The sequence below is a fragment of the Heterodontus francisci genome, chromosome 33, assembly GCF_036365525.1.
Source record: "Heterodontus francisci isolate sHetFra1 chromosome 33, sHetFra1.hap1, whole genome shotgun sequence".
Classification (NCBI taxonomy): Eukaryota; Metazoa; Chordata; class Chondrichthyes; order Heterodontiformes; family Heterodontidae; genus Heterodontus; species Heterodontus francisci.
In genome coordinates, this window is record NC_090403.1 from 55,168,552 (window position 1) to 55,190,301 (window position 21,750).

The 21,750-nt window shown below is 44.2% G+C and overlaps 2 protein-coding genes across 9 annotated transcripts in view; one reads left to right on the top strand and one right to left on the bottom strand.

Annotated features, from left to right (window-relative positions):
- The window catches only part of LOC137348236 (sorting nexin-11-like), a 128,080-nt gene that overhangs the window by 30,215 nt on the left and 76,115 nt on the right, over positions 1–21,750 (bottom strand). The window lies entirely within an intron of this gene.
- Positions 1–21,750, top strand: part of LOC137348235 (uncharacterized protein C17orf113-like) — a 74,926-nt gene that overhangs the window by 18,707 nt on the left and 34,469 nt on the right. For 4 of the 7 annotated variants that reach the window (XM_068013614.1, XM_068013619.1, XM_068013615.1 and 1 more), the window contains exons 2-3: positions 12,036–12,243; positions 15,339–15,802. In XM_068013614.1, coding sequence (XP_067869715.1) covers positions 15,346–15,802 — 457 coding nt within the window. In that variant the 5' untranslated portion in view covers positions 12,036–12,243; positions 15,339–15,345. Of the gene's footprint in view, positions 1–12,035; positions 12,244–15,097; positions 15,803–18,157; positions 18,510–21,750 lie in introns of those variants that run through there. The other 3 variants (XM_068013617.1, XM_068013618.1, XM_068013620.1) reach the window with 3 other exon arrangements.

Genomic DNA, 21,750 nt, shown 5'->3' on the forward strand with positions numbered 1-21,750 from the left:
GGAACAAACATAAATCCGAGGTTACCTAAGTGCACAGCTTTGACAAAATGTAATTACAACACCAAAAAAAACTCTCCTTTCAGACCTGCGTAACCTGAGCCATAAGCGATTGTGCTGTATAAGCAGGCTTTATCTCCAAGTAAATACCTGCTGGCCGGTCCACCAACCCCCATCTTGTCTGGCTAGTTTAGGTTAAAGAACATATTGCTGTTTACAACAGAAATTAGGACACTGAATTGCAGAGGCGACAGGGTTCAAACTAATTGTAAATGCACTAACTATGGTTTACAAATTCAAAAAATTTACAATCACTGGGTGGGCCCAGAAATTAGCTGAGCACAACACAAAGCAGGATTAACAGGAGCAGAGCGAGAGAGAGAGAGAGAGAGAGAGAGCGGATTCAGGTCAGGCACATTTAATATTCTGTTTTTCACATGCTTTTTAGTTCACCTCAGGAAAGGGATTGCTAATAAAATACTGATTGGGTAAATGGAGAGGAACTATTTCCTCTGGTGGGTGTGTGCTGAACAAGGGGACACAATCTTAAAATTAGAGCTCGGCCATTCAGGATGTCAGGAAGCACTCCTTCACACAAAGGGTGGCGGAAATCTGGAGCTCTCTCCCTCAAAAAGCTGCGTTTATATCTAGTTTCTCGCTTCTCCCAGGAAATCACATGGTTTTGGGTGGGATGGAGAGTTTATATATTGTGATAGGTATCACAATTATGTGGGACATGCTGGATGGACCAGAGGGGCTTTATCTGTTCAATAGCAAGTTTGTAAAAAGAATCTGTTGAGGATGGGGGTCAATGAAAAATTTCAAAACTGAGATTGATAGATTTTTTTTCAGTAAGGGTATTCAGGGCATTGGGACCAAGGTGGGCAAGATGGAGTTAAGAGATGGATCAACCATGATCTAATTGAGTGACAGAACATGCTTGAGGTGCTGAATGGCCTCCTCCTGTTGCTATGTAAAAGCTTTAGCAGCAGAGAATTACATTATAATTTGGAAAGATTTTTACAAAGAAATATTCTCCCCATCTGTCCTGAAACAGCTGATTCTTGTTGGGGTATGGGACTGCTGCACAACAGAAGGAAGTCTTGCAATAACTGTACAGAGCTTTGGTGAGATCACACCTGGAGTCCAGTACATCAGGGAGAACTCCCCCACACTTCTATGAAATACTGCCTTGGGATCTTTTACATCAACCTAAGACATCAGACAGGGCCTCTGTTTAATGTCTCATCCGAAAGATGGATGCCCAGACCATCAGGAATAGAAACCCTACCTGTTCTGCCACCCATCTCCAACCTGGAGATAGCTCACTGTGCTTTTCATGTTTATTTTCTTTAATTGCTACTCACTTAATAGACACCAAGGCCAATACTTTCACTGGAAACCTGCATGATAATAGAGGCATACGAACATACAAATTAGGAGCAGAAATAGGCCATTTGGCCTCTCAAGCCCGCTCTGTTATTCAATAAGATCATGGCTTATATGTTTGTACTTTGAATTCCACACTCCCATCTACTACCGATAACCTGAGATTCCCTTGCCTAACAAGAATCTATCTACCTCCGCCTTAAAAATATTCAATGACCCCCGTCTCCACCAGCTTTTGAGGCAGAGAGTTCCAAAGTCACACAACCCTCAGAGAAGAAATTTCTCCCCATCTCTGTCCTAAAAGGGTGACCCCCTAATTTTAAAACAGTGCTCCCTAGTTCTGGACTCACCCACAAAAGGAAACATCCTTTCCACATCCACCTTGTCAAGACTGTTCAGGATCTTATAAACTTCAATCAAGTCTCCTCTCACTCTTTTAAACTCCAGCGAAAATAAGCCCAGTCTGTTGAACCTTTCCTCATAAGACAACCCGCTCATTCCAGGTATCAATCTAGTAAACCTCCTCTGAACCGCCTCCAACACATTCACATCCTTCCGTAAATAAGGAAGCAAAACAGTACACAGTATTCGAGATGTGGTCTCACCAATGCCCTGTATAACTGAAGTATAACATACTTTCATTTTCAATTCCTCTTGTAATAAAGGATAGCATTCCACTAGCCTTCTTTATTACCTGCTGTACCTGCACACTAACTTTTCGTGACAGCTGCACTGGAACACCTAGATCCCTCTGCACCTTGGAATTCTGCAGTCGTTCTCTGCTTAAGTAAGGCACTGCTCAGGGAAAACTGCTGCAAAGTATAAATATATCATGGTCTACTGGCAGACTTGTGAACTTATAACTTGAGGAATGACCCCGAGGCTAACATTACAACACGTTAAGCTTTCAGAGGCTGATATCAGCACATTAATTTTTAAGCTATGGTTTTAAGGAAACTATAGTGAAAGGTTTATTAATAACAACATCCATGTCTGCATCAGTTTTTTGAAAATTAATCTTTCAAATACAATGGTTGATTTGCTCATCTAAGTAATGAGCCTAATACAAAAGCAAAATACTGCAGATGCTGGAAACCTGAAATAAAAACTGAAAATGCTGGAAATACTGGGGTTCAGTTCTGACAAAAGGTCATCGACCTGAAAAGTTAACTCTTACTCCCCCTCCACAGATGCAGCCAGACCTGCTTAGCATTTCCAGCATTTTCTGTAAATAATAAACCTGTACGAATACATTAATAGCAGAGTATCGCCCTGTAATCCATTGCACTCTATTCCCTGGTTAGACCTCCAGCACCCTTACACAAAGGGGATTCTGTGACCATCGCCAGATGGACAGGCTGCAACTCTCTCAACTAAAATTCTTCGAATGAGAAAGAAACATTTGCATTTATATAGTGCCTTTCACAACTCAGGATGGCACAAAGTGCTTTACAGCCAATGAAGTACTTTTGAAGTGTAGACATGTTGTAATGTAGGAAACAGGGCAGCCAATTTGTGCACAGCAAGCTCCTACAAACAGCAGTGTGATAAAGAACAGACAGTTAGTTTTCTGGTAGTGTTAGTTGAGAGATAAACATTGGCCAGGACACTGGGGAGAACTCTCCTGCTCTTCTTCAAAATATTAAGGAATCATTTTACGTTCAGCGAAAGACAGCACCTTTAGCAGTGCAGCACTCTGTCAGTACTGCACTGGCAGTGTCAACCTGGATTATTTGCTCAAGTCCCTTCGGAGCAGAGAGAGTGACCCACTGAATCATGGCGGACATGGATAACACTTTCAACCAAGATACCAATGGTCCTGATATCCAGCTGGATGTTAAAGGTCCCACAGTACTATGTAATTGCTAATGTTGTCCCCTTGTTTAAGAAGGGTAGCAGGGATAATCCAGGTAATTATAAACAGGTGAGCCTGACGTCAGTGGTAGGGAAGCTGCTGGAGAAGATACTGAGGGATAGGATCTATTCCCATTTGGAAGAAAATGGGCTTATCGGTGATAGGCAACATGGTTTTGTGCAGGGAAGGTCATGTCTTACCAACTTAATAGAATTCTTTGAGGAAGTGACAAAGTTGATTGATGAGGGAAGGGCTGTCGATGTCATATACATGGACTTCAGTAAGGCATTTGATAAGGTTCCCCATGGCAGGCTGATGGAGAAAGTGAAGGCGCATGGGGTCCAAGGTGTACTAGCTAGATGGATAAAGAACTGGCTGGGCAACAGGAGACAGAGAGTAGCAGTAGAAGGGAGTTTCTCAAAATGGAGACGTGTGACCAGTGGTGTTCCACAGGGATCCGTGCTGGGACCACTGTTGTTTGTGATATACATTAATGATTTGGAGGAAAGTATAGGTGGACTGGTTAGCAAGTTTGCAGACGACACTAAGATTGGTGGAGTAGCAGATAGTGAAGGGGACTGTCAGAGAATACAGCAGAATATAGATAGATTGGAGAGTTGGGCAGAGAAATGGCAGATGGAGTTCAATCAGGGCAAATGCGAGGTGATGCATTTTGGAAGATCTAATTCAAGAGTGAACTATACAGGAAAAGTCCTGGGGAAAATTGATGTCCAGAGAGATTTGGGTGTTCAGGTCCACTGTTCCCTGAAGGTGGCAACGCAGGTAAATAGAGTGGTCAAGAAGGCATACGGCATGCTTTCCTTCATCGGACGGGGTATTGAGTACAAGAGTTGGCAGGTCATGTTACAGTTGTATAGGACTTTGGTTCGGCCACATTTGGAATACTGCGTGCAGTTCTGGTCACCACATTACCAAAAGGATGTGGATGCTTTGGAGAGGGTGCAGAGGAGGTTCACCAGGATGTTGCCTGGTATGGAGGGCGCTAGCTATGAAGAGAGGTTGAGTAGATTAGGATTATTTTCATTAGAAAGACGGAGGTTGAGGGGGGACCTGATTGAGGTGTACAAAATCATGAGAGGTATAGACAGGGTGGATAGCAAGAGGCTTTTTCCCAGAGTGGGGGATTCAATTACTAGAGGACACGAGTTCAAAGTGAAAGGGGAAAGGTTTAGGGGGGATATGCGTGGAAAGTTCTTTACGCAGAGGGTGGTGGGTGCCTGGAACGCGTTGCCAGCGGAGGTGGTAGATGCAGGCACGATGGCGTCTTTTAAGATGTATCTAGACAGATACATGAATGGGCAGGAAGCAAAGAGATACAGACCCTTAGAAAATAGGCGACATGTTTAGATAGAGGATCTGGATCGGCGCAGGCTTGGAGGGCCGAAGGGCCTGTTCCTGTGCTGTAATTTTCTTTGTTCTTTGTTCTTTGTGATGGAGGACAGGATGTTCTGGGAAACATGCCTCTCTCAATGCATAACACCAGAAAATACTGACAGTCAATTCATTCAGTCCAGCACTGTTTGTGGGATTTAGCTGTATGCACAGTGGCCACTGTTTTTGCCTAGATAACTACCACTGCACTACAGCACTTCAAAGTAATTTGTTGCACATAAAGTGCTTTGAGATATTTCTGATAAGGTGAGCTATAAATACAAGTTAGCGTTAAGTTCTGTACAGAGTTCCTGTGCGGAGTTTGCAAGTTCTCCCTGTGCCTGCGTGGGTTTCCGCCGGGTGCTCTGGTTTCCTCCCACAGCCAAAGACTTGCAGGTTAATAGGTAAATTGGCCATTGTAAATTGCCCCTAGTGTAGGTAGGTGGTAGGAGAATGGTGGGGATGTGGTAGAGAATTTGGGGTTAATGTAGGATTAGTATAAATGGGTGGTTGTTGGTTGGCACAGACTCAGTGGGTCAAAGGGCCTGTTTCAGTGCTGTATCTCTAAACAAATAAATAAAATGACAGGGAGTGTGTTACAGGGCTTTTTGCAGTGTCCAATTAACGTTTATGAACCACTCCCAGGTACAGTCTGAACCATGCAATTAGGTGGCAACTCCAATAATTCACTTGCTGGTTTCCAGAATTCCAGTAACTTATTCCTTATAACATCATCTCCTGCTCCAGGGAACCAAACAGCTAAGGAACAGGATCTAACTGTTGAAATCATGTTAACCAGAATGAAAGCACTCGACAACCTTGAGTTATAGGTTTTCTGCTGGTAAAGTTGCAGAAAACTGACGCATGTCATGTGGGTAAAAATCTGCCAAAGTCTGCTGACCTAGCTCCGTTCTCAGGAATCTTCCAACCAATTCGCTGGGTGCAAGGAAGTTGACCACTTTGCCACTCCAGAGCTGCCCATCCACTGTTGGACTGCTATAGGACTAAGTATTATTTTGTGGATGTCCAATGCCCAATTGGTCATTTGATCATGCACAGATGTATTGGGCTCTCTATGCATGGAGACTAACTCTACTTATACACATAAACAGGGGAGCGTAGTGCAATCAATCACTCTACCATGACTTGGACTGTAATATGAAAGATTTGACTGAGGCAGTGCTGCACTGTTAGAGGTGTTGTCTTCTGTATGAGATGTTAAACCAAGGCCCCGACTGCCCTCTCAAGTGGATGTTAAAATATCCCATGCTATTTCACAGTAGAGCAGGATGTTCTCCCCGGTGTCCTGGTCAATATTTATCCCTCAATCAACATCACAAAAACAGATTATCTGGTCATGATCACATTGCTGTTTGTGGGAGATTGCTATGTGAAAATTGGCTGTTGGGTTTCCTACATTACAACATTGACTATACTTCAAAAAGTATTTCATTGGCTGTGAAGTGCTTGGAGGTTGTCAAAGGTACTATAGAAATGCAAGTCTTTCTTTTGTCTGTTGAGCGAATGCATGTTCCAAACAAAGCAGGGTAACAGTGGCTAAATACAGTGTGGGATTTGAAAGTCAAACTACATCATCTATCAGCCACAAAGCCTGGTTAAGTACTTTTTCCTCCTTATTGTTTTCTACATCTTGATTAGTCATTGCTTTTGATTTGAGTTGACTGACAGGAAACAGAAGATCAATTTTGTGTGTTATCACTGAAAGTTATCCCAGTAAGAACTGTACTTTCATCTTATAGAAGCCTTAACCTAATCCTGCAAAAATGATATTCAAACCTAAAGGACTTCCAGCTTTTGAAAACCTGGACTCTATTTACAGATTAAGTTGAGGACTCTATAGAATGGTGAAATGGAATTGACTTGAAAAATGGGCAACTTACATAAATTCTGTTTTAAAAATTCAATATTATTTATTGTACTTTAGGTGGTCATTGTAAAATATAATACATAAATGGAGCAAGCAGCGAGAATTGCTTTATTGGTGAATACTTTGTGTGAAGTCCTTCAGTTCTTGGATACCTACTGGAGGCCCACATGTCCTTGTTTATGTTACCCTCACCATGGTAACTAAACAGGCACTTCAAATGTAACCCCTCATCAGCATTAACCTATATACAGATTTAAGCAAAATGCCTTCAGCAGATGTTATTTACTCCTGGAATCATAAAATAGAATCATCGAATAGTTATAGCACAGAAGGAGGCCCTTTGGCCTGTCATGTCTTTGTTGGCTCTCTTCAAGATCAACTAGTCCCACTCCCCTGCCCTGCAAATTTTTTCCCTTTTCTCCTGGAATTTTTCTGCTGTGTGGTAATTAAGGTGGTACAATGGGTCTCAGTGCTTCTGGACTAGGGAGGGAGGAGAAAAGAAAATCAGCCAGGCTTCTCATTCCTTATCTTCTTTCTTTTCTTTTCTTTTGGGCCTCCTTATCTCGAGAGACAATGGATATGCGCCTGGAGGTGGCCAGCGGCCCGCGAAGCAGCGCCCGGAGCGGCCACAAAGGCCAACTCCGGAGTGACAGGCTCCTCCACAGGCGCCGCAGAGAAACCCGTCCGTCGGGGCTGCCGCACAGCCGGCTCTCCCCCTGCGCCCCCGCCCCCCCCCCCCGCCAACTACCAAGTCTCCTTATCTATATTAATATAAAAACTGGAGCAAAGTCAAGGATGGGAAACAGTGTTTGGCCAGTTAAAGCCCATTCTTCAACCCTAGAAAAGAGGGAGAGAGAAAACAGGGATCTACAGGCCAGTTAGCCTGACATCAGTTGTAGGGAAAATGTTGGAATCTACTATTAAGGAAGCCTTAACAATGCACTTAGAAAATTAATGATGAGACAAAATCAACACCGTTTTACAAAACAGAAATCACAAATTTATTAGAGATTTTTGAGGATGTAACTAGTAGGGTACATAGAACATAGAACATAGAAAAATACAGCACAGAACAGGCCCTTCGGCCCACGATGTTGTGCCGATCCTTTGTCCTCTGTCAAGGACAATTTAATCTATACCCCATCATTCTCCTTTATCCATATACCTATCTAAAAGCCGTTTGAAAGTCCCTAAAGTTTCTGACTCAACAACTTCCCCAGGCAAGGCATTCCATGCCCCGACCACTCTCTGGGTAAAGAACCTTCCCCTGACATCCCCCTTATATCTCCCACCCTTCACCTTAAATTTATGACCCCTTGTAACGCTTTGCTCCACCCGGGGAAAAAGTTTCTGACTGTCTACCCTATCTATTCCCCTGATCATCTTATAAACCTCTATCATGTCACCCCTCATCCTTCTCCGTTCTAATGAGAAGAGGCCTAGAATGTTCAGCCTTTCCTCGTAAGACTTATTCTCCATTCCAGGCAACATCCTGGTAAATCTCCTCTGCACCCTCTCCAAGGCTTCCACATCCTTCCTAAAATGAGGCGACCAGAACTGCACACAGTACTCCAAATGAGGCCTTACCAAGGTCCTGTACAGCTGCATCATCACCTCACGGCTCTTAAATTCAATCCCTCTGCTAAGGGGGAACCAATAAATAAGGGGGAACCAATAAATGTGATATACTTGGATTTCCAAAAGGCTATTGTGCAAGATAAGGATGCATGGAGTTGGGGGTAATATATGAGCATGGATAAAGGATTATTTAGTGGACAGAAAGCACAAAGTAAGGATAAACAGGGCATTTTCAAGTTGGCAGGCTATAATTAGTGGAGTGCTGGGGCCTCAGCTACTTACAATCTACATTAATATTCTTCTTTGGCCTCCTTATCTCGAGAGACAATGGGTAAGCGCCTGGAGGTGGTCAGTGGTGTGTGGAGCAGCGCCTGGAGTGGCTATAAAGGCCAATTCTAGAGTGACAGGCTCTTCCACAGGTGCTGCAGAAAAATGTGTTTGTCGGGGCTGTTACACAGTTTGGCTCTCCCCTTGCGCTTCTGTCTTTTTTCCTGCCAACTACTAAGTCTCTTCGACTCGCCACACTTTAGCCCCGCCTTTATGGCTGCCTGCCAGCTCTGGCGAACGCTGGCAACTGACTCCCACGACTTGTGATCAATGTCACAGGACTTCATGTCGCGTTTGCAGACGTCTTTAAAGCGGAGACATGGACGGCCGGTGGGTCTGATACCAGTGGCGAGCTCGCTGTACAATGTGTCTTTGGGGAGCCTGCCATCTTCCATGCGGCTCACATGGCCAAGCCATCTCAAGCGCCACTGACTCTGTAGTGTGTATAAGCTGGGGATGTTGGCCGCCTCGAGGACGTCTGTGTTGGAGATACAGTCCTGCCACCTGATGCCAAGTATTCTCCGGAGGCAGCGAAGATGGAATTACATTAATATATAATCTATATTAAATGAAGAGACCAAGAGTAATGTATCTACACTTGCTGAAAACACAAAGCTAGGTGGGAATGTAAGCTGTGAGGAGGGAAGGAGACAGCAAGCAGGAACCTACAGGGCTGTTAGCTTAACATTTGTCTTAGGGAAAATGTTATAAGGTATTCTTAAAGACGTTATAGCAGGGCACTTAGAAAAATTCAAGATAATCAGGCAGAGTCAACATGGTTTTGTGAAAGAGAAATCATGTTTAACCAATTTATTAGAGTTCTTTGAGGAAGTAACATGTGCTGTGGATAAAGGGGAAATGGTGGATGTACCAGATGGAGAGGCTGCAACTCTCTCAACTAAAATTCTTTGGATAATTTCCAGAAGGCATTTGTTAAGATGCCACATCAAAGGTTATTTGTGGAAAATAAAAGCTCATGGTGTAGGGGGTAACATATTGGCATGGATAGAAGATTGGCGAGCTAACAGGAAAAAGAGAGTAGGCATAAATGGGTCATTTTCTGGTTGGCAAGATGTAACAAGTGGTGTGCAGCACAAATCAGTGCTGGGGCCTCAACTTTTTTTACAGTTTATATAAATGACTTGGATAAAGGGACCAAAGGTATGGTTGTTTAGTTTAGTTTAGTTTAGTTTAGTTTAGAGATACAGCACTGAAACAAGCCCTTCGGCCCACCGAGTCTGCGCCGACCATCAACCACCCATTTATACTATTCCTACCACATCCCCACCTGTCCCTATATTTCCCTACCACCTACCTATACGAGGGGCAATTTATAATGGCCAATTTACCTATCAACCAGCAAGCCAAAGACTTGGCATGTGGGAGGAAACCGGAGCACCCGGAGGAAACCCATGCAGACACAGGGAGAACTTGCAAACTCCTCACAGGCAGTACCCAGAATTGAACCCGGGTCACTGGAGCTGTGAGGCTGCGGTGCTAACCACAGTGCCACTGTGCCGCTAAATTTGCTTATGACAAAGATAGGTAGGAAAGTAAGTTATGAAGAGTTGCAGAGTTCTAAGATGCAGAGGGATCTGGGTGTCCTAGCGCATGAATAGCAAAAGGTTAGTACGCAGATCCAGCAAGTAATTAGGAAAGCTAATAAAATGTTATTGTTTCTTGCAAGGAGAATTGAATACAAAAGTAGGGAGGTTATGCTTCAGTTATACAGGGCATTGGTGAGACCATATCTGGAGTATTGTGTACAATATTGGTCTCCTTATTTAAGGAAGGATATAAATGTGTTGGAAGCTGTTCAGAGAAGGTTTACTAGACTAATACCTGGAATGGGTGAGTTGTCTTACGAGGAAAGGTTGGACAGTCTAGGTTTGTATCCGCTGGAATTTAGAAGAGTATGATTGAAACATATAAGATTCTGAGGGGTCTTGACAGGGTGGATGTGGAAAGGATGTTTCCTCTTGTGGGAAAATTTAAAACTAGGTGTCACTATTTAAAAATAAGGGATTGCCTATTTAAGCCAGAGATGAGGAGAATTTTTTCTCTCAGAGGGTCGTGAGTCTTTGGAATTCTCTTCCTTAAAAGGCAGTGGAAGCAGAGTCTTTGAATATTTTTAAGGCAGAGGTAGATAGATTCTTGATAAGCAAGGGGGTGCAAGGTTATTGGAGATAGGCGGGAATGTGGAGTCGCGGTTGCAATCGAGCAGGCTCGAGGGGTTGAGTGGCCAATTCCTACTCCTAATTCGGATGTTTGTATGACACAAAGAGGCTGCAAAGAGACATGGACAGGTTTAACGAATGGGAAACAAATTGGCAGATAGAGTATAATGTGGGGAAATGTGAGGTTATTCACTTTGGTAGTAAGAAAAGAAGAACAGAATATTTTTGTACAATTGTACGGGGCCTTGGTAAGACACCACTCGGAGCATTGTGAGCAGTTTTGGTCTCCATATTTGAAGAAGGTTATACTTGCATTGGAGGCAGTACAGTGGAGGTTCACTAGATTGGTTCCTGGGATGAGAGGGTTGTCCTATGATAAGAGGCTGAGTAAATTGGGTCTATACTCTCTGGAGTTTAGAAGAATGAGAGGTGATCTTATTTAAACGTACAAAATTCTGATGAGGCTTGACAGGGTAGACGCTGAGAGGTTGTTTCCCTTGGCTGGGGAATCGAGAGCACAGGGGCACAGCCTCAGGCAAGGGGTTGATCATTTAGGACTGAGATGAGGAGAAATCTCTTCACTCAAAGGGTTGTGGATCTTCGGAATTCTCTACCCCAGAGGGTGTGTTAAGGCTGAGATAGACAGATTTTTGGTATCTCAAGGAATCAAGGGATATATGGGGAGTGGGCAGGAAAGTGGAGTTGAGGCAGAAAATCAGCCATGATTGCACTGAATGGCAGAGCAAGCTCAAGGGGCCGTAGGGTCTTCTCCTGTTCCTATTTCTTATGTTCTTACTGTACACATAAACAAGGAAGCACAATGCAATCAGGTCATGCTGCCATGACTGAGACTTTAATATAAGAGGTTAGACTGAGGGAGTGCTGCACTGTTGGAGGTGATGGTTTTCAGATGAGACGTTAAACAAAGGCCCCATCTGCCGGCTCAAGTGGTTGTTAAAAGATCCCATTCCATTTAAAAATTGAGCAGCCAAGTCAAAGGTGACAAACAGTATTCACCTGTCAAAGCCCATCCCTCATTTATCCCTCAACCAAAATCACTGACGATTATGCAATCATTATCATATAATTGTTTGTTGGATCTTACTATGTGTAAAAAGGCTGCTGTTTCCCTACATTTCAACATTGACTACACTTCAAAAGTACTTCATTGGCTGTAAAGCGCTTTGGGACATCCTGAGTTTGTGAAAGGTGCTATATAAATACAAGTTTTTTTTCTTTTTTCCCTGGCTGTCCTATATTCCCATCCAGCTGTATCTAGAACACCCCTAATACATCTGTCTCCAATCCAGTATGGAAGATTATTCCTAACATTTCTCCCACTTGGAGTAAAAAAAGTTCTCCATAAGATTGGTTTCAAATTTACTTCTGACTAACTGTATTTATGCCATCTTTGTCCTTGCTTACTCTGAAGCAATATTCTAGGTTACTTTATCTAAAACCATTTAATACCCAATGTGGTCCTGGTAGAAGTGCATCAGGCAAGGACAAGACTGGACTTAACTGTGATACCTCTGGTGGTGGAACAACAAACCAACACTCACATTCTGGACTTGCACATGAAGGGCTGCTACTTGGGTGAAGTACCGAAGAGTTCCTGTCATCTGTGGAACTGTGCCCAGGTAGGAGACAGCGCTTTCAAGAAAAGAAGGGAGATATTTCCACTCGTTTGGGAGTCCAAAACTGGAGGCCATAAATATAAAATTGTCACTGATAAATCCAATAAGGAATTCAGGAGAAACTTCTTTACCCAGAAAGTGGTGTTACGACCAGGTGAGAAAGGTGTCGAGGGGTCCTTCTCAGCCTTCACCTGGTCTTACTGTAACAGGGTTTTATTTCTAAACACTGTTTTTAGCTCCCCCTTGGTGAATCCTTGTTCAATGCTTTCCAATTATAAGGCAAAGAAATGAGCACAGGCTTTCTTAGGTTTAAAGAAGAAAGGTGAAATTTTATTAAAGTTAAACTCTAATTCGGTTGACGCCGACGGATACACGACGTGCCCATACTAGCATGCATAAGCGATACACACATGCAAATAGAGACAGAAAAGAGCAGAAAAAATAAAGCAGAAAAGTTTGAGGCAATATCTGAAGAGTTTTTGTTATGGGTCTTCAAGCTCACTGTATAGTCCTTGCTTGTAGGTAGATCTTGCTTTTCGCTGGGGCCCAGTATTCTTCTTAAACCTTGTTCACTGTAGGAGACTTTTCTCTCTTGGGGTTCATGTGTCTTCAATGGATCTTGGAGTTCCATGAGAAAGAGATGGGAGCAGACAGGGGAGACTCTTTTCAATCCAGGAGCCAAGAGCTTTCTGCCAGTTCAAACACAGTCTCCACAATTTAAAACTCCCCTAGTTGGCCAGCAGGGTGGTTATGTGACCAAACTGGTTTCACCAGGTCTTTTCTGTGTATTGTATGGCAGCAGGGGATAGCACTCCTTTGTTCCAACACTGTTTGCTAATATGCAAAAATGTCTTTCTGGCCAGGGGCCTGGCGATTCCTTGTAAAAGGCCTCCTCTTCTTCCCAGCAACAATTTGAAATTTATGTCCATGTGGCGAAATTAATGTGCCTTATTCTTGGCAGGTGGGGGCCTGCATGATAGGAGTGAGAATGCAGAACTTGCAATCACATAGTTGTTGAGGCGAATGACATAGATGCAATTAAGGGGAAGCTCGATAAACACATGAGGGAGACAAGAACAGAAAGATATGCTGATAGGGTGAGATGAAGTAGGTTCGGACGAGGCTTGTGTGGACCATAGACCAGGTGTGCTCTATATTTGATGTAATTCTATGAAAGAGAGAAAACTGGGCAAAGCAAACATTTGTTTGTTGGAAAGGATGTTCACCTTGTGACATTCTGTGCTGGAAAATACCTAAAATTGAGTGCTTGCTGACAAGGAGAATTTCAGCCTGTTAAAAATATATAACACACAGGTGATTCCAATCAAGTGTTTGTAGTAAGATCTCATCCATAGACAAACTGGACCAGCAAAGGTGTTGTGGGCTGAGCCCGTGTCATGCAGAATATAAATGAAGCTTCATACCATTTGTATTAAGAGTCAAGGGTTATGGGGAACAGGCAGGAAAGTGGAGTTGAGGCCAAGATCAGATCAGACATAATCGTATTGAGTGGGGGAGCAGGCTCAAGTCCTACTCCTGCACCTTTCTTATTTATCCTCAGCAAGCCTGCTGATTACAAACAGTGCTCAAGATAATCTTATGGGGGATTTGAGCAAACATGGCATAGACCAGTTGGACCAAATGGCCTGTTGCTGTGTATATACATACAAACAACTCCTTACATAGGATTTAGCAGTTATTACTCTAAGTGAAACTTAAAAGCTTGCCCCTGACCCTGCCTCTTTTGTCATGTTTTAAATTGATCATTCAAGGTGTGCCGTAAAACCTGCTTTCTCTTTTACAGCTGCAAAGGAAACCTAGTATTTGAAGGGCTAAAACCACATCCTGTTCAAGATTAACTGTTTTGCGGCATTCCAATTTATTTATGTAACCTCCAGTGATTACAACTTTTTTGGGGGCTATTTTCCTCACCTCATGCAGGAGCTCAATGGCATACAACTCAGTGCATGTCTCTCGATCTTTCATGGGGTCTGTTTCTGTATGCTTGTGTCTCTCAGTTTCTCTGAGCTGCTTTATCGCTCTCTCGTTTGTGTGTGTCTGTATGTATGTGTCTATGTCTGTGTTTGATAGGTGTTTCTCTGCATCTCTGGTTTTTCTGTACCTGTTTCCGAGTCTGTGGATGTAATTCTCTTTCTGTATTTCTGCATGTCTCTCCATTTGTTGTGTGTGTTTGTGTGTCTCTGTCTATATATTTATGTCTGCTTTCGGCTCTTTTTCCTGTGTGCATGTCTTTCTGTTTACTATATATGTGCGTGTTTCTCTAAGTATGTTTTGTGTGTGTCACCACCACCCCCCCTCCCCACTGCCACCCCCCCACTTCTTTGTTGTTACTCACTGTCTGTTTCACACTTTGTAAAGCCAACCATCCCCGTTCTTTATTATAATACACTTAATTTTCAATGTTCAGTTTGGTTATTAACATATATGTGTCTTTTTTATTCTCTATCTTTAATTATTATTTAACGCAGGATATCATTCAGTACTGAGATGGTTAAGGCCTATTTAAAATATTCCTCCTGCTCTCCGACTAATACACAGACAGCCTGTTGGAGATAAGCTGCTGCATAGGATCAACTTAAGTGTGCGTTTTCCCCCTCTTTTAAATTTTTTTTCTGAGAAACCACAATCTGTTTCCCTTATGTACTGCTGGTGTCTGATAAGATCAATGTCTGTCTAGGATCATAAGTGCACGTCAGCAAATTGGAGATGATCTTATCAGGGCTGGGCTGTGGTGTCGAATTTCAGATGAGATCACTTATTTTACATCACAAAGCACATCCCTAAAGCCTGCTCAGCATCAACTTCACGTTTCACAGACCTCTTTGTTCCTGGTCTGTGCAGCAAAGGCTGAGAAGCACATTCTTTCTCTACATTCAGCGAGCAGCCACATTGGAGCCTGTTAGTTTCCATTATACCCGTGCTGCAAATGCTGCCTGGCTCCTTTCTCACACAACAACAAAAAAACATCCAGTAGACAACCGCACTGCCTGTCAGGCATTTTAGAAAACGTGGATTATGGTTAGGAGTTTAGAGGCTCTCTTCGTATAAACACGCTATTGTACTCTGTGCCGTTGCAGTGCTGGTATGGAGAACCCGATTAAAATCAAAAGGACCGCCATCACGCTGGCTCAGAAAGTGCAGATCATCTTGAAGCTCAATGACCCCTCCTTCAAACAGAAGGAGATTGCCCGGGAGTATGGGCTCACTGCCTCCGCCATCTCCAAAATTGTCAAGAAGAAAGAGGAGATTCTGGAGGAATGGCTGCGTGGTGGGAACCTAGAGCGTAAACGCAAGCGCGAGGGGAAGAACCAGACCATCGACGACGCCCTGCTCAGCTGGTTCTGGACAGCCAGCAAGGAAAAAGGCCCGATTTCGGGGCCAGTGCTGATGGCCAAAGCCAAGGCCCTTGCCGAGGAGATGGGGATCGAGTTTAAACCCACCAACGGGTGGCTGTGCCGGTGGAAGAACCGCAACAACCTGGCCTACAAGCGCACGCCAAAGGATAAGGGTGAATATAGGGGGACGAGCGACCAGTGGACCGGTACGATATTTAATTTTGCTGATCACCCCCACCCCAACCTCAATGTCTCTCAAAATTGTCGCTCTTCCATTCCTGTGTCTTCACTGCCCTTTCCTCTTACGTTTATCAATAACAAATGACACAGGGAGACAAAACCTATTTCACAGCACAGCTATCAGGCCATGTTTACCCTAAGTTACCACTCGATAATATCTCGTGTTTCCAGGTTCACCTCTCAATATCAGATTAGAAATCTGTGAGACAAGAAGTTGGAATGGGGGGAGGCGGGTGCGGTTGGTTTGGAGAAATTCACTTCTTTGCGGTGGAACTGCAAAATCCAACCTCCCGTTGCTTTCTGCAGCCACATAACTCAGCCAGTGTGTTTAGTACATAGTATTTACAACACAGAAACAGACCATTCGGCCCAACTGATCCATGTTGGCGTTTATGCTCCACACAAGCCTTCTCCCAACCCTGTTCATCTCACCCTATCTATTCATCCCTCCCTCCCTCATGTGTTTATCTAACTTCCCCTTAAATGCATCTATACTATTCACCTCAACCACTCCATGTGGTTGCGAGTTCCACATACTCACCACTCTCTGAGAAAAGACGTTTGGCCTGAATCCCCAAGAGGATTTATTAGTGACTATCTTATATTTATGGCCACTAGTTGAGGGCGGCACAGTGGCGCAGTGGTTAGCACCGCAGCCTCACAGCTCCAGCGACCCGGGTTCGATTCCGGGTACTGCCTGTGTGGAGTTTGCAAGTTCTCCCTGTGTCTGCGTGGGTTTTCTCCGGGTGCTCCGGTTTCCTCCCACAAGCCAAAAGACTTGCAGGTTGATAGGTAAATTGGCCATTATAAATTGTCACTAGTATAGGTAGGTGGTAGGGAAATATAGGGACAGGTGGGGATGTTTGGTAGAAATATGGGATTAGTGTAGGATTAGTATAAATGGGTGGTTGATGTTCGGCACAGACTCGGTGGGCCGAAGGGCCTGTTTCAGTGCTGTATCTCTAATCTAATCTAATCTAGTTCTGGTCTCCCCCACAAGTGGTAACAGCTTGTTCTTATCTATAGATCCCTCAAAGGGCTTTTCTCACCTCCACAATTGTTACACTGTTGCATTCAGCCCACATCACTTTTAACAAGGCTTCTTTCCAGTCTCATGTGCTCACTGTGTTAAAGTACAGAGCTATGCCTCAGCATCGATTGCTCTTTCTTCCAATCTTTACCCGCTTTCGTGAAGGCGCTGATTTTTCTGGGACAGGTTTTCATGGGTGCCGGTATCTCACCCAAGCGCCCATTCTTCACTATCAGTGAATGTGGGTGGTGAGCATCAGCAGGCTATTTTACCACATGGTGCTGCACAGCCAAGCCCAACCGACACTCACATACCTGTCAACAGAAGGTTGCCAGCTAGTGATCAGTAGTGGAATCCCCAGCTGAATTCCCCTTCCTGCCAGAAGCCAATTGTATTGGCCTGTCATCCCAGCTAACTCAATCCAAATTAGGGATGAAACTTTGAACCTTGCTGGCTCTTTATGGTTCAGTTCAGTTACCAGCTGAGCCATATTGTAGCATATTATTATTAACGGGAGGGAATGGACGGAGGGCAGCTGTGCATGGTACCTCCCTCATAGTAAGCCCTACTAACCAGTTTGATCAGATCAGTATAATTAACATGTACAAAAATAAATCTGGCCAAATGGTAATCATAATGATTCATGAGACTGGCATTGAAATGTCAAAGATATAATCTGATAAGAGTTTTGCCAAAACCAGGACAGGAGAGCAAAAGTTAAGAAGTCTTCCGCAATGTCAGTTGGTGAATGAACCCTCTACAGTTTACTTGTCAGCTGTGGCTCAGTGGGTAACACTCTTGCCTCGATGTCAGATGGTTGTGGGTTCAAGCCCACTCCAGAGACTTGAGCACAAAATCCAGGCTGACACTCCCAGTGCAAGTAGTGAGGAAGTGCTGGCCTATCAGAGTTGCAGTCTTTAGGATGAGGTGTTAAATCATGGCCCTGTCTGTCCTAATAGGTCAGCAACTGCAGGCAAAACGAAAATTGGTATTAGTTAGGGCATGGGTAGCAGAGTTTTGGATGAGCTCAAGTTTACACGGTGCAAGGTGAGAGCACAGTAGGGAGAGCACTGGAATAGTCTGGAAGTAACAGGCATGGATGAGGGTTTCAGTCGCAGATGACCTGAAGCAGAGGTCGAGATGGGCAATGCTACAGATGTAGTCACAAATCTTATAATCTAAGCAGCTCCATCACTTTTCAAGAACTAACTTTCTTGTTTGTTTACCATGGCCATTTCTTGCCCTGTGGCAGTGACATGGATGCTAATTTTGGCAGAAACCGAGACCTGACAATTGTGTAATTGCAAAGGAAACCAATAGCAACAACAGGAGCAAAAACCGAAAATGCTGCAAATACTCAGCAGGTCGCACATCTGTGGAGAGAGAAAGAGATAATGTTTCAGGTCTGTGACAGGTCCGTCACGCTGTGGTGTGAAGGGGGTGTCACAGGACACCAATCGTGGCTACGTTTCCCCTCTAGCTGGAGGAGGTTACAGAGATAGGAACACTACCACACCAGGGACCCCAAAGACTCCAGGAGAGGAGATATGAGAATACTGCGATGAGAGGTAAAAACAGAAAGTGCTGGAAATACTCAGCAGGACTGGCAGCATCTGTGGAGAGAAACAGAGTTAACGTTTCAGGTATGTGACCTTTCATCAGAACTGGGATGAGAGGGTTGTACTATGAGGAGAGATTGAGTAGAATGGGCTTATGTTCTCTGGAGTTTAGCAGAAATGACAGGTGCTCTCATTGAAATGTATAACGGCTGGGAGGCTGTGGCTGTGGCTACAAGAGCAGGTCAGAGGCTGGGAATTATGCGGCGAGTAACTCACCTCCTGTTTTCCCATTGCCTGTCCACCATTTACAAGGCACAAGTCAGGAGTGTGATGGAATACTCTCCACTTGCCTGGATGGGTGCAGCTCCAACAACACTTGAGAAGTTCGACACCATCCAGGACAAAGCAGCCCGCTTGATTGGCACCCCATTCACCACCTTTAACATTCATTCCCTTCACCACCGACACACAGTGGCAACAGTGTGTACCATCTACAAGATGCACCGCAGCAACTCACCAAGGCTCCTTCGACAGCAGCTTCCAAACCCACCACCTCTACCACCTAGAAGAACAAGGACAGCAGATGCATGGGAACACCACCACCTGCAAGTTCCCCTCCAAGTCACGCACAATCCTGATTTGAAACTATATCGCCCGCCGTTCCTTCACTGTCACTGGGTCAAGATCCTGGAACTCCCTTCCTAACAGCACTGTTGGTGTACCTACACTCCAAGTTCAAGAAGGCAGCTCACCATCACCTTTTCAAGGGCAATTAGGAATGGGCAATAAATGCTGGCCTAGCTAGCAATGCCCATATTCCCCAAACGAGAAAAAGACCCTGGCTGGAGAGTATAGAACTAGGGGTCATAGACTCAGGATAAGAGGTCAGTCATTTAGGACTGAGATGAGGAGAAATTTCTTCACTCAGAGGGTTGTGAATCTTAGGAATTCTCTACCCAAGAGAGCTGTGGATGCTCAGTCGGTGAAGATATTCAAGACTAAGATCAATAGTTCTTTGGAGACTAAGAAAATGCAGGGACGTGAGAATAGAATTGGAAAGTGCAGTTGAGGTAGAAGATCAGCCATGGACTTATTGAATGACAGAACAGGTTTGAGGGGTTGTATGGCCTACTTGTGCTCCTATTTCTTTTGTTCTTAACTGAGAAATGTTCACTGGGTCCGTTTCTTCTTTGAGTACAGTCCAGGGACTGACAGACTGAGCTTAGATAGGTCACACAAGTCAACCCAATTCTGAGTTACATTTGCCTTTATAAGTGCCCTGCCATGTGCCAAGCAAGCTTTTTTTAAAAATGAAAACCACCTTTTACTTAGAGCATTAAAAAAATCCCCAAATTACTGCAGCAAATTCAAGCTTTCTCACAGACAAAAAAAATTACAAGAAATAGAGCCAAGTCTTTGAGTTAAGATTAAAAATGTGCCTTAATCAGTCAGATTTACTGCTGGCACTGAACTAAACACCCCACAACCAGAAGTCAAAGATTGCGAGTATGTACTTAATGATAGACAGCAACCCTCAAGGAGGTTTCCGTTCTGAAATAAAAACCTTGAAAATGGACAAGGCAGCCATATCTGCCTGCCAGCAAGATACAGAAAAAGAAATCTTCTACAACTGAGACAAAAAGCAAAAGACACCAAGCGTGCAAATTTGCTGCCGCTTTTCCTACATTTCAATGCTGGCTACACCTCAAAAGTACTTCATTGGCTCTAAAGCACATTGGGACGTCCAGTGGTTGTGAAAAGGTTCCACATCAATGGGCGTTCTTTCCTTTTTTTAATCAAATTTGGGGATGCATTACAACCTGATATTGACACTGGGCCAGGGACAGCAGTTGTTCCTCTAAAGTCAGTGCCTATGGGAGAATGGCCATTCTCATTCTTGTATTTAAATCTTTTAATGGCCTTGCCTCTCCCGACCGCTGTAACCTCACCAGCCCTACAAACATCAGAGATATCTGAATTCCTCCAACTCTGGCCTCTTGCGCATCCCTCAACTCCCTCGCCCCACCATTGGCAGCAGTGCCTTCAGCCGTCTAAGTTTGGAAATTCTCTCCCTAAACCTCAAGACCTCTCTGCCAATCTCACCTCCTTAAAAACTACCTCTGTAACCAAGCTTTTGGTTATCCATCGTAATATCCCCTTCATATGGCTTGGTGTCAAATTTTATCTGATAACACTCTTGTGATGTGCCTTGGGACATTTTTACTAAGTTAAAAATGCTATATAAATACAAGTTGTCATTGACCAATGAGGTCATACGATCATATGAATTAGGAGCAGGAGCAGGCCACAGATACTGGATGGCAGCTGCCACCTGTCGACAGTAACAGAGCACAGACACAGAACAATGGCTGCGGAAGCAGTACCAGAGGTGGATGGGCCCGCAATTTCCTGCCTCCAGTTTGCCGGCCTGGACCCACCTTAGGGCCATTTCGAAGAGCCTGGTTGGAGGTGGTCAGGGTTGTGGTTACATGTCGGCAAGCAATAGCTAGCCAATTAAGCCCCTTAATGTGTCTATTAAGGCCAGCGTGCAGGCGCCAACTGGAATTTTCCAGTCAGCAGTTGGGCCCCCGCTAAGGCTGAATCCAGGCCGATGAACCGAAGCAGCCTCCTGGCGACAGATGGGGGGGGGGTGGGTGCGGGGTGCCAGTGCTCCATTTATAAGTTTTAACTCCTCCCCCCCAACTCTGTGGCTACGATTGCGAGAGGGCCACAGCTGCAGCCACAGGGGTTTCCCTCCACGATGATGGCCTGGCAGCTGTGACCTTTTTTTATTTTTCAAATTTTTAAAAACACTTCAGAGTGGGCCGTAGACCCCCTCAAGCTTGCTCTGCCATTCAATAAGATCATGGCTGATCTATGACCTCCACTCGACTTTTACACCCTATCCCCAAATCCTTTGATTTTCTCAGTATCCAAAAATCTTTTGATCTGAGTCTTGAATCTATTCATTGACTGAGCCCTCTGGGGTAGACGATTCTAAAGATTCTCAAGAAATTTCTCCTCATCTCAGTCCTAAATGGCGAGCCCTTATCCTAAGGCTATGCCCCCAGTTCTAAATTCTCCACAGAACCATAGAAAAATTACGGCACAGGAGGCCATTCAGCCCATCATGTCTGTGCTCTCCAGCCAGGGTAAACAGACTCTCAGCATCAGGACAGGAGCAGATAAAATGTGAGAAGCAGAAGGGATGCACACAGAACTAATCTACAGACAGTATGAGCCATTTCAATAGCTAGCCATGGAAACTAAAGATTAATGTTGCCAGAGAGTCTGCAGTGCTGCTAATGGATGTCCTATTTGCATG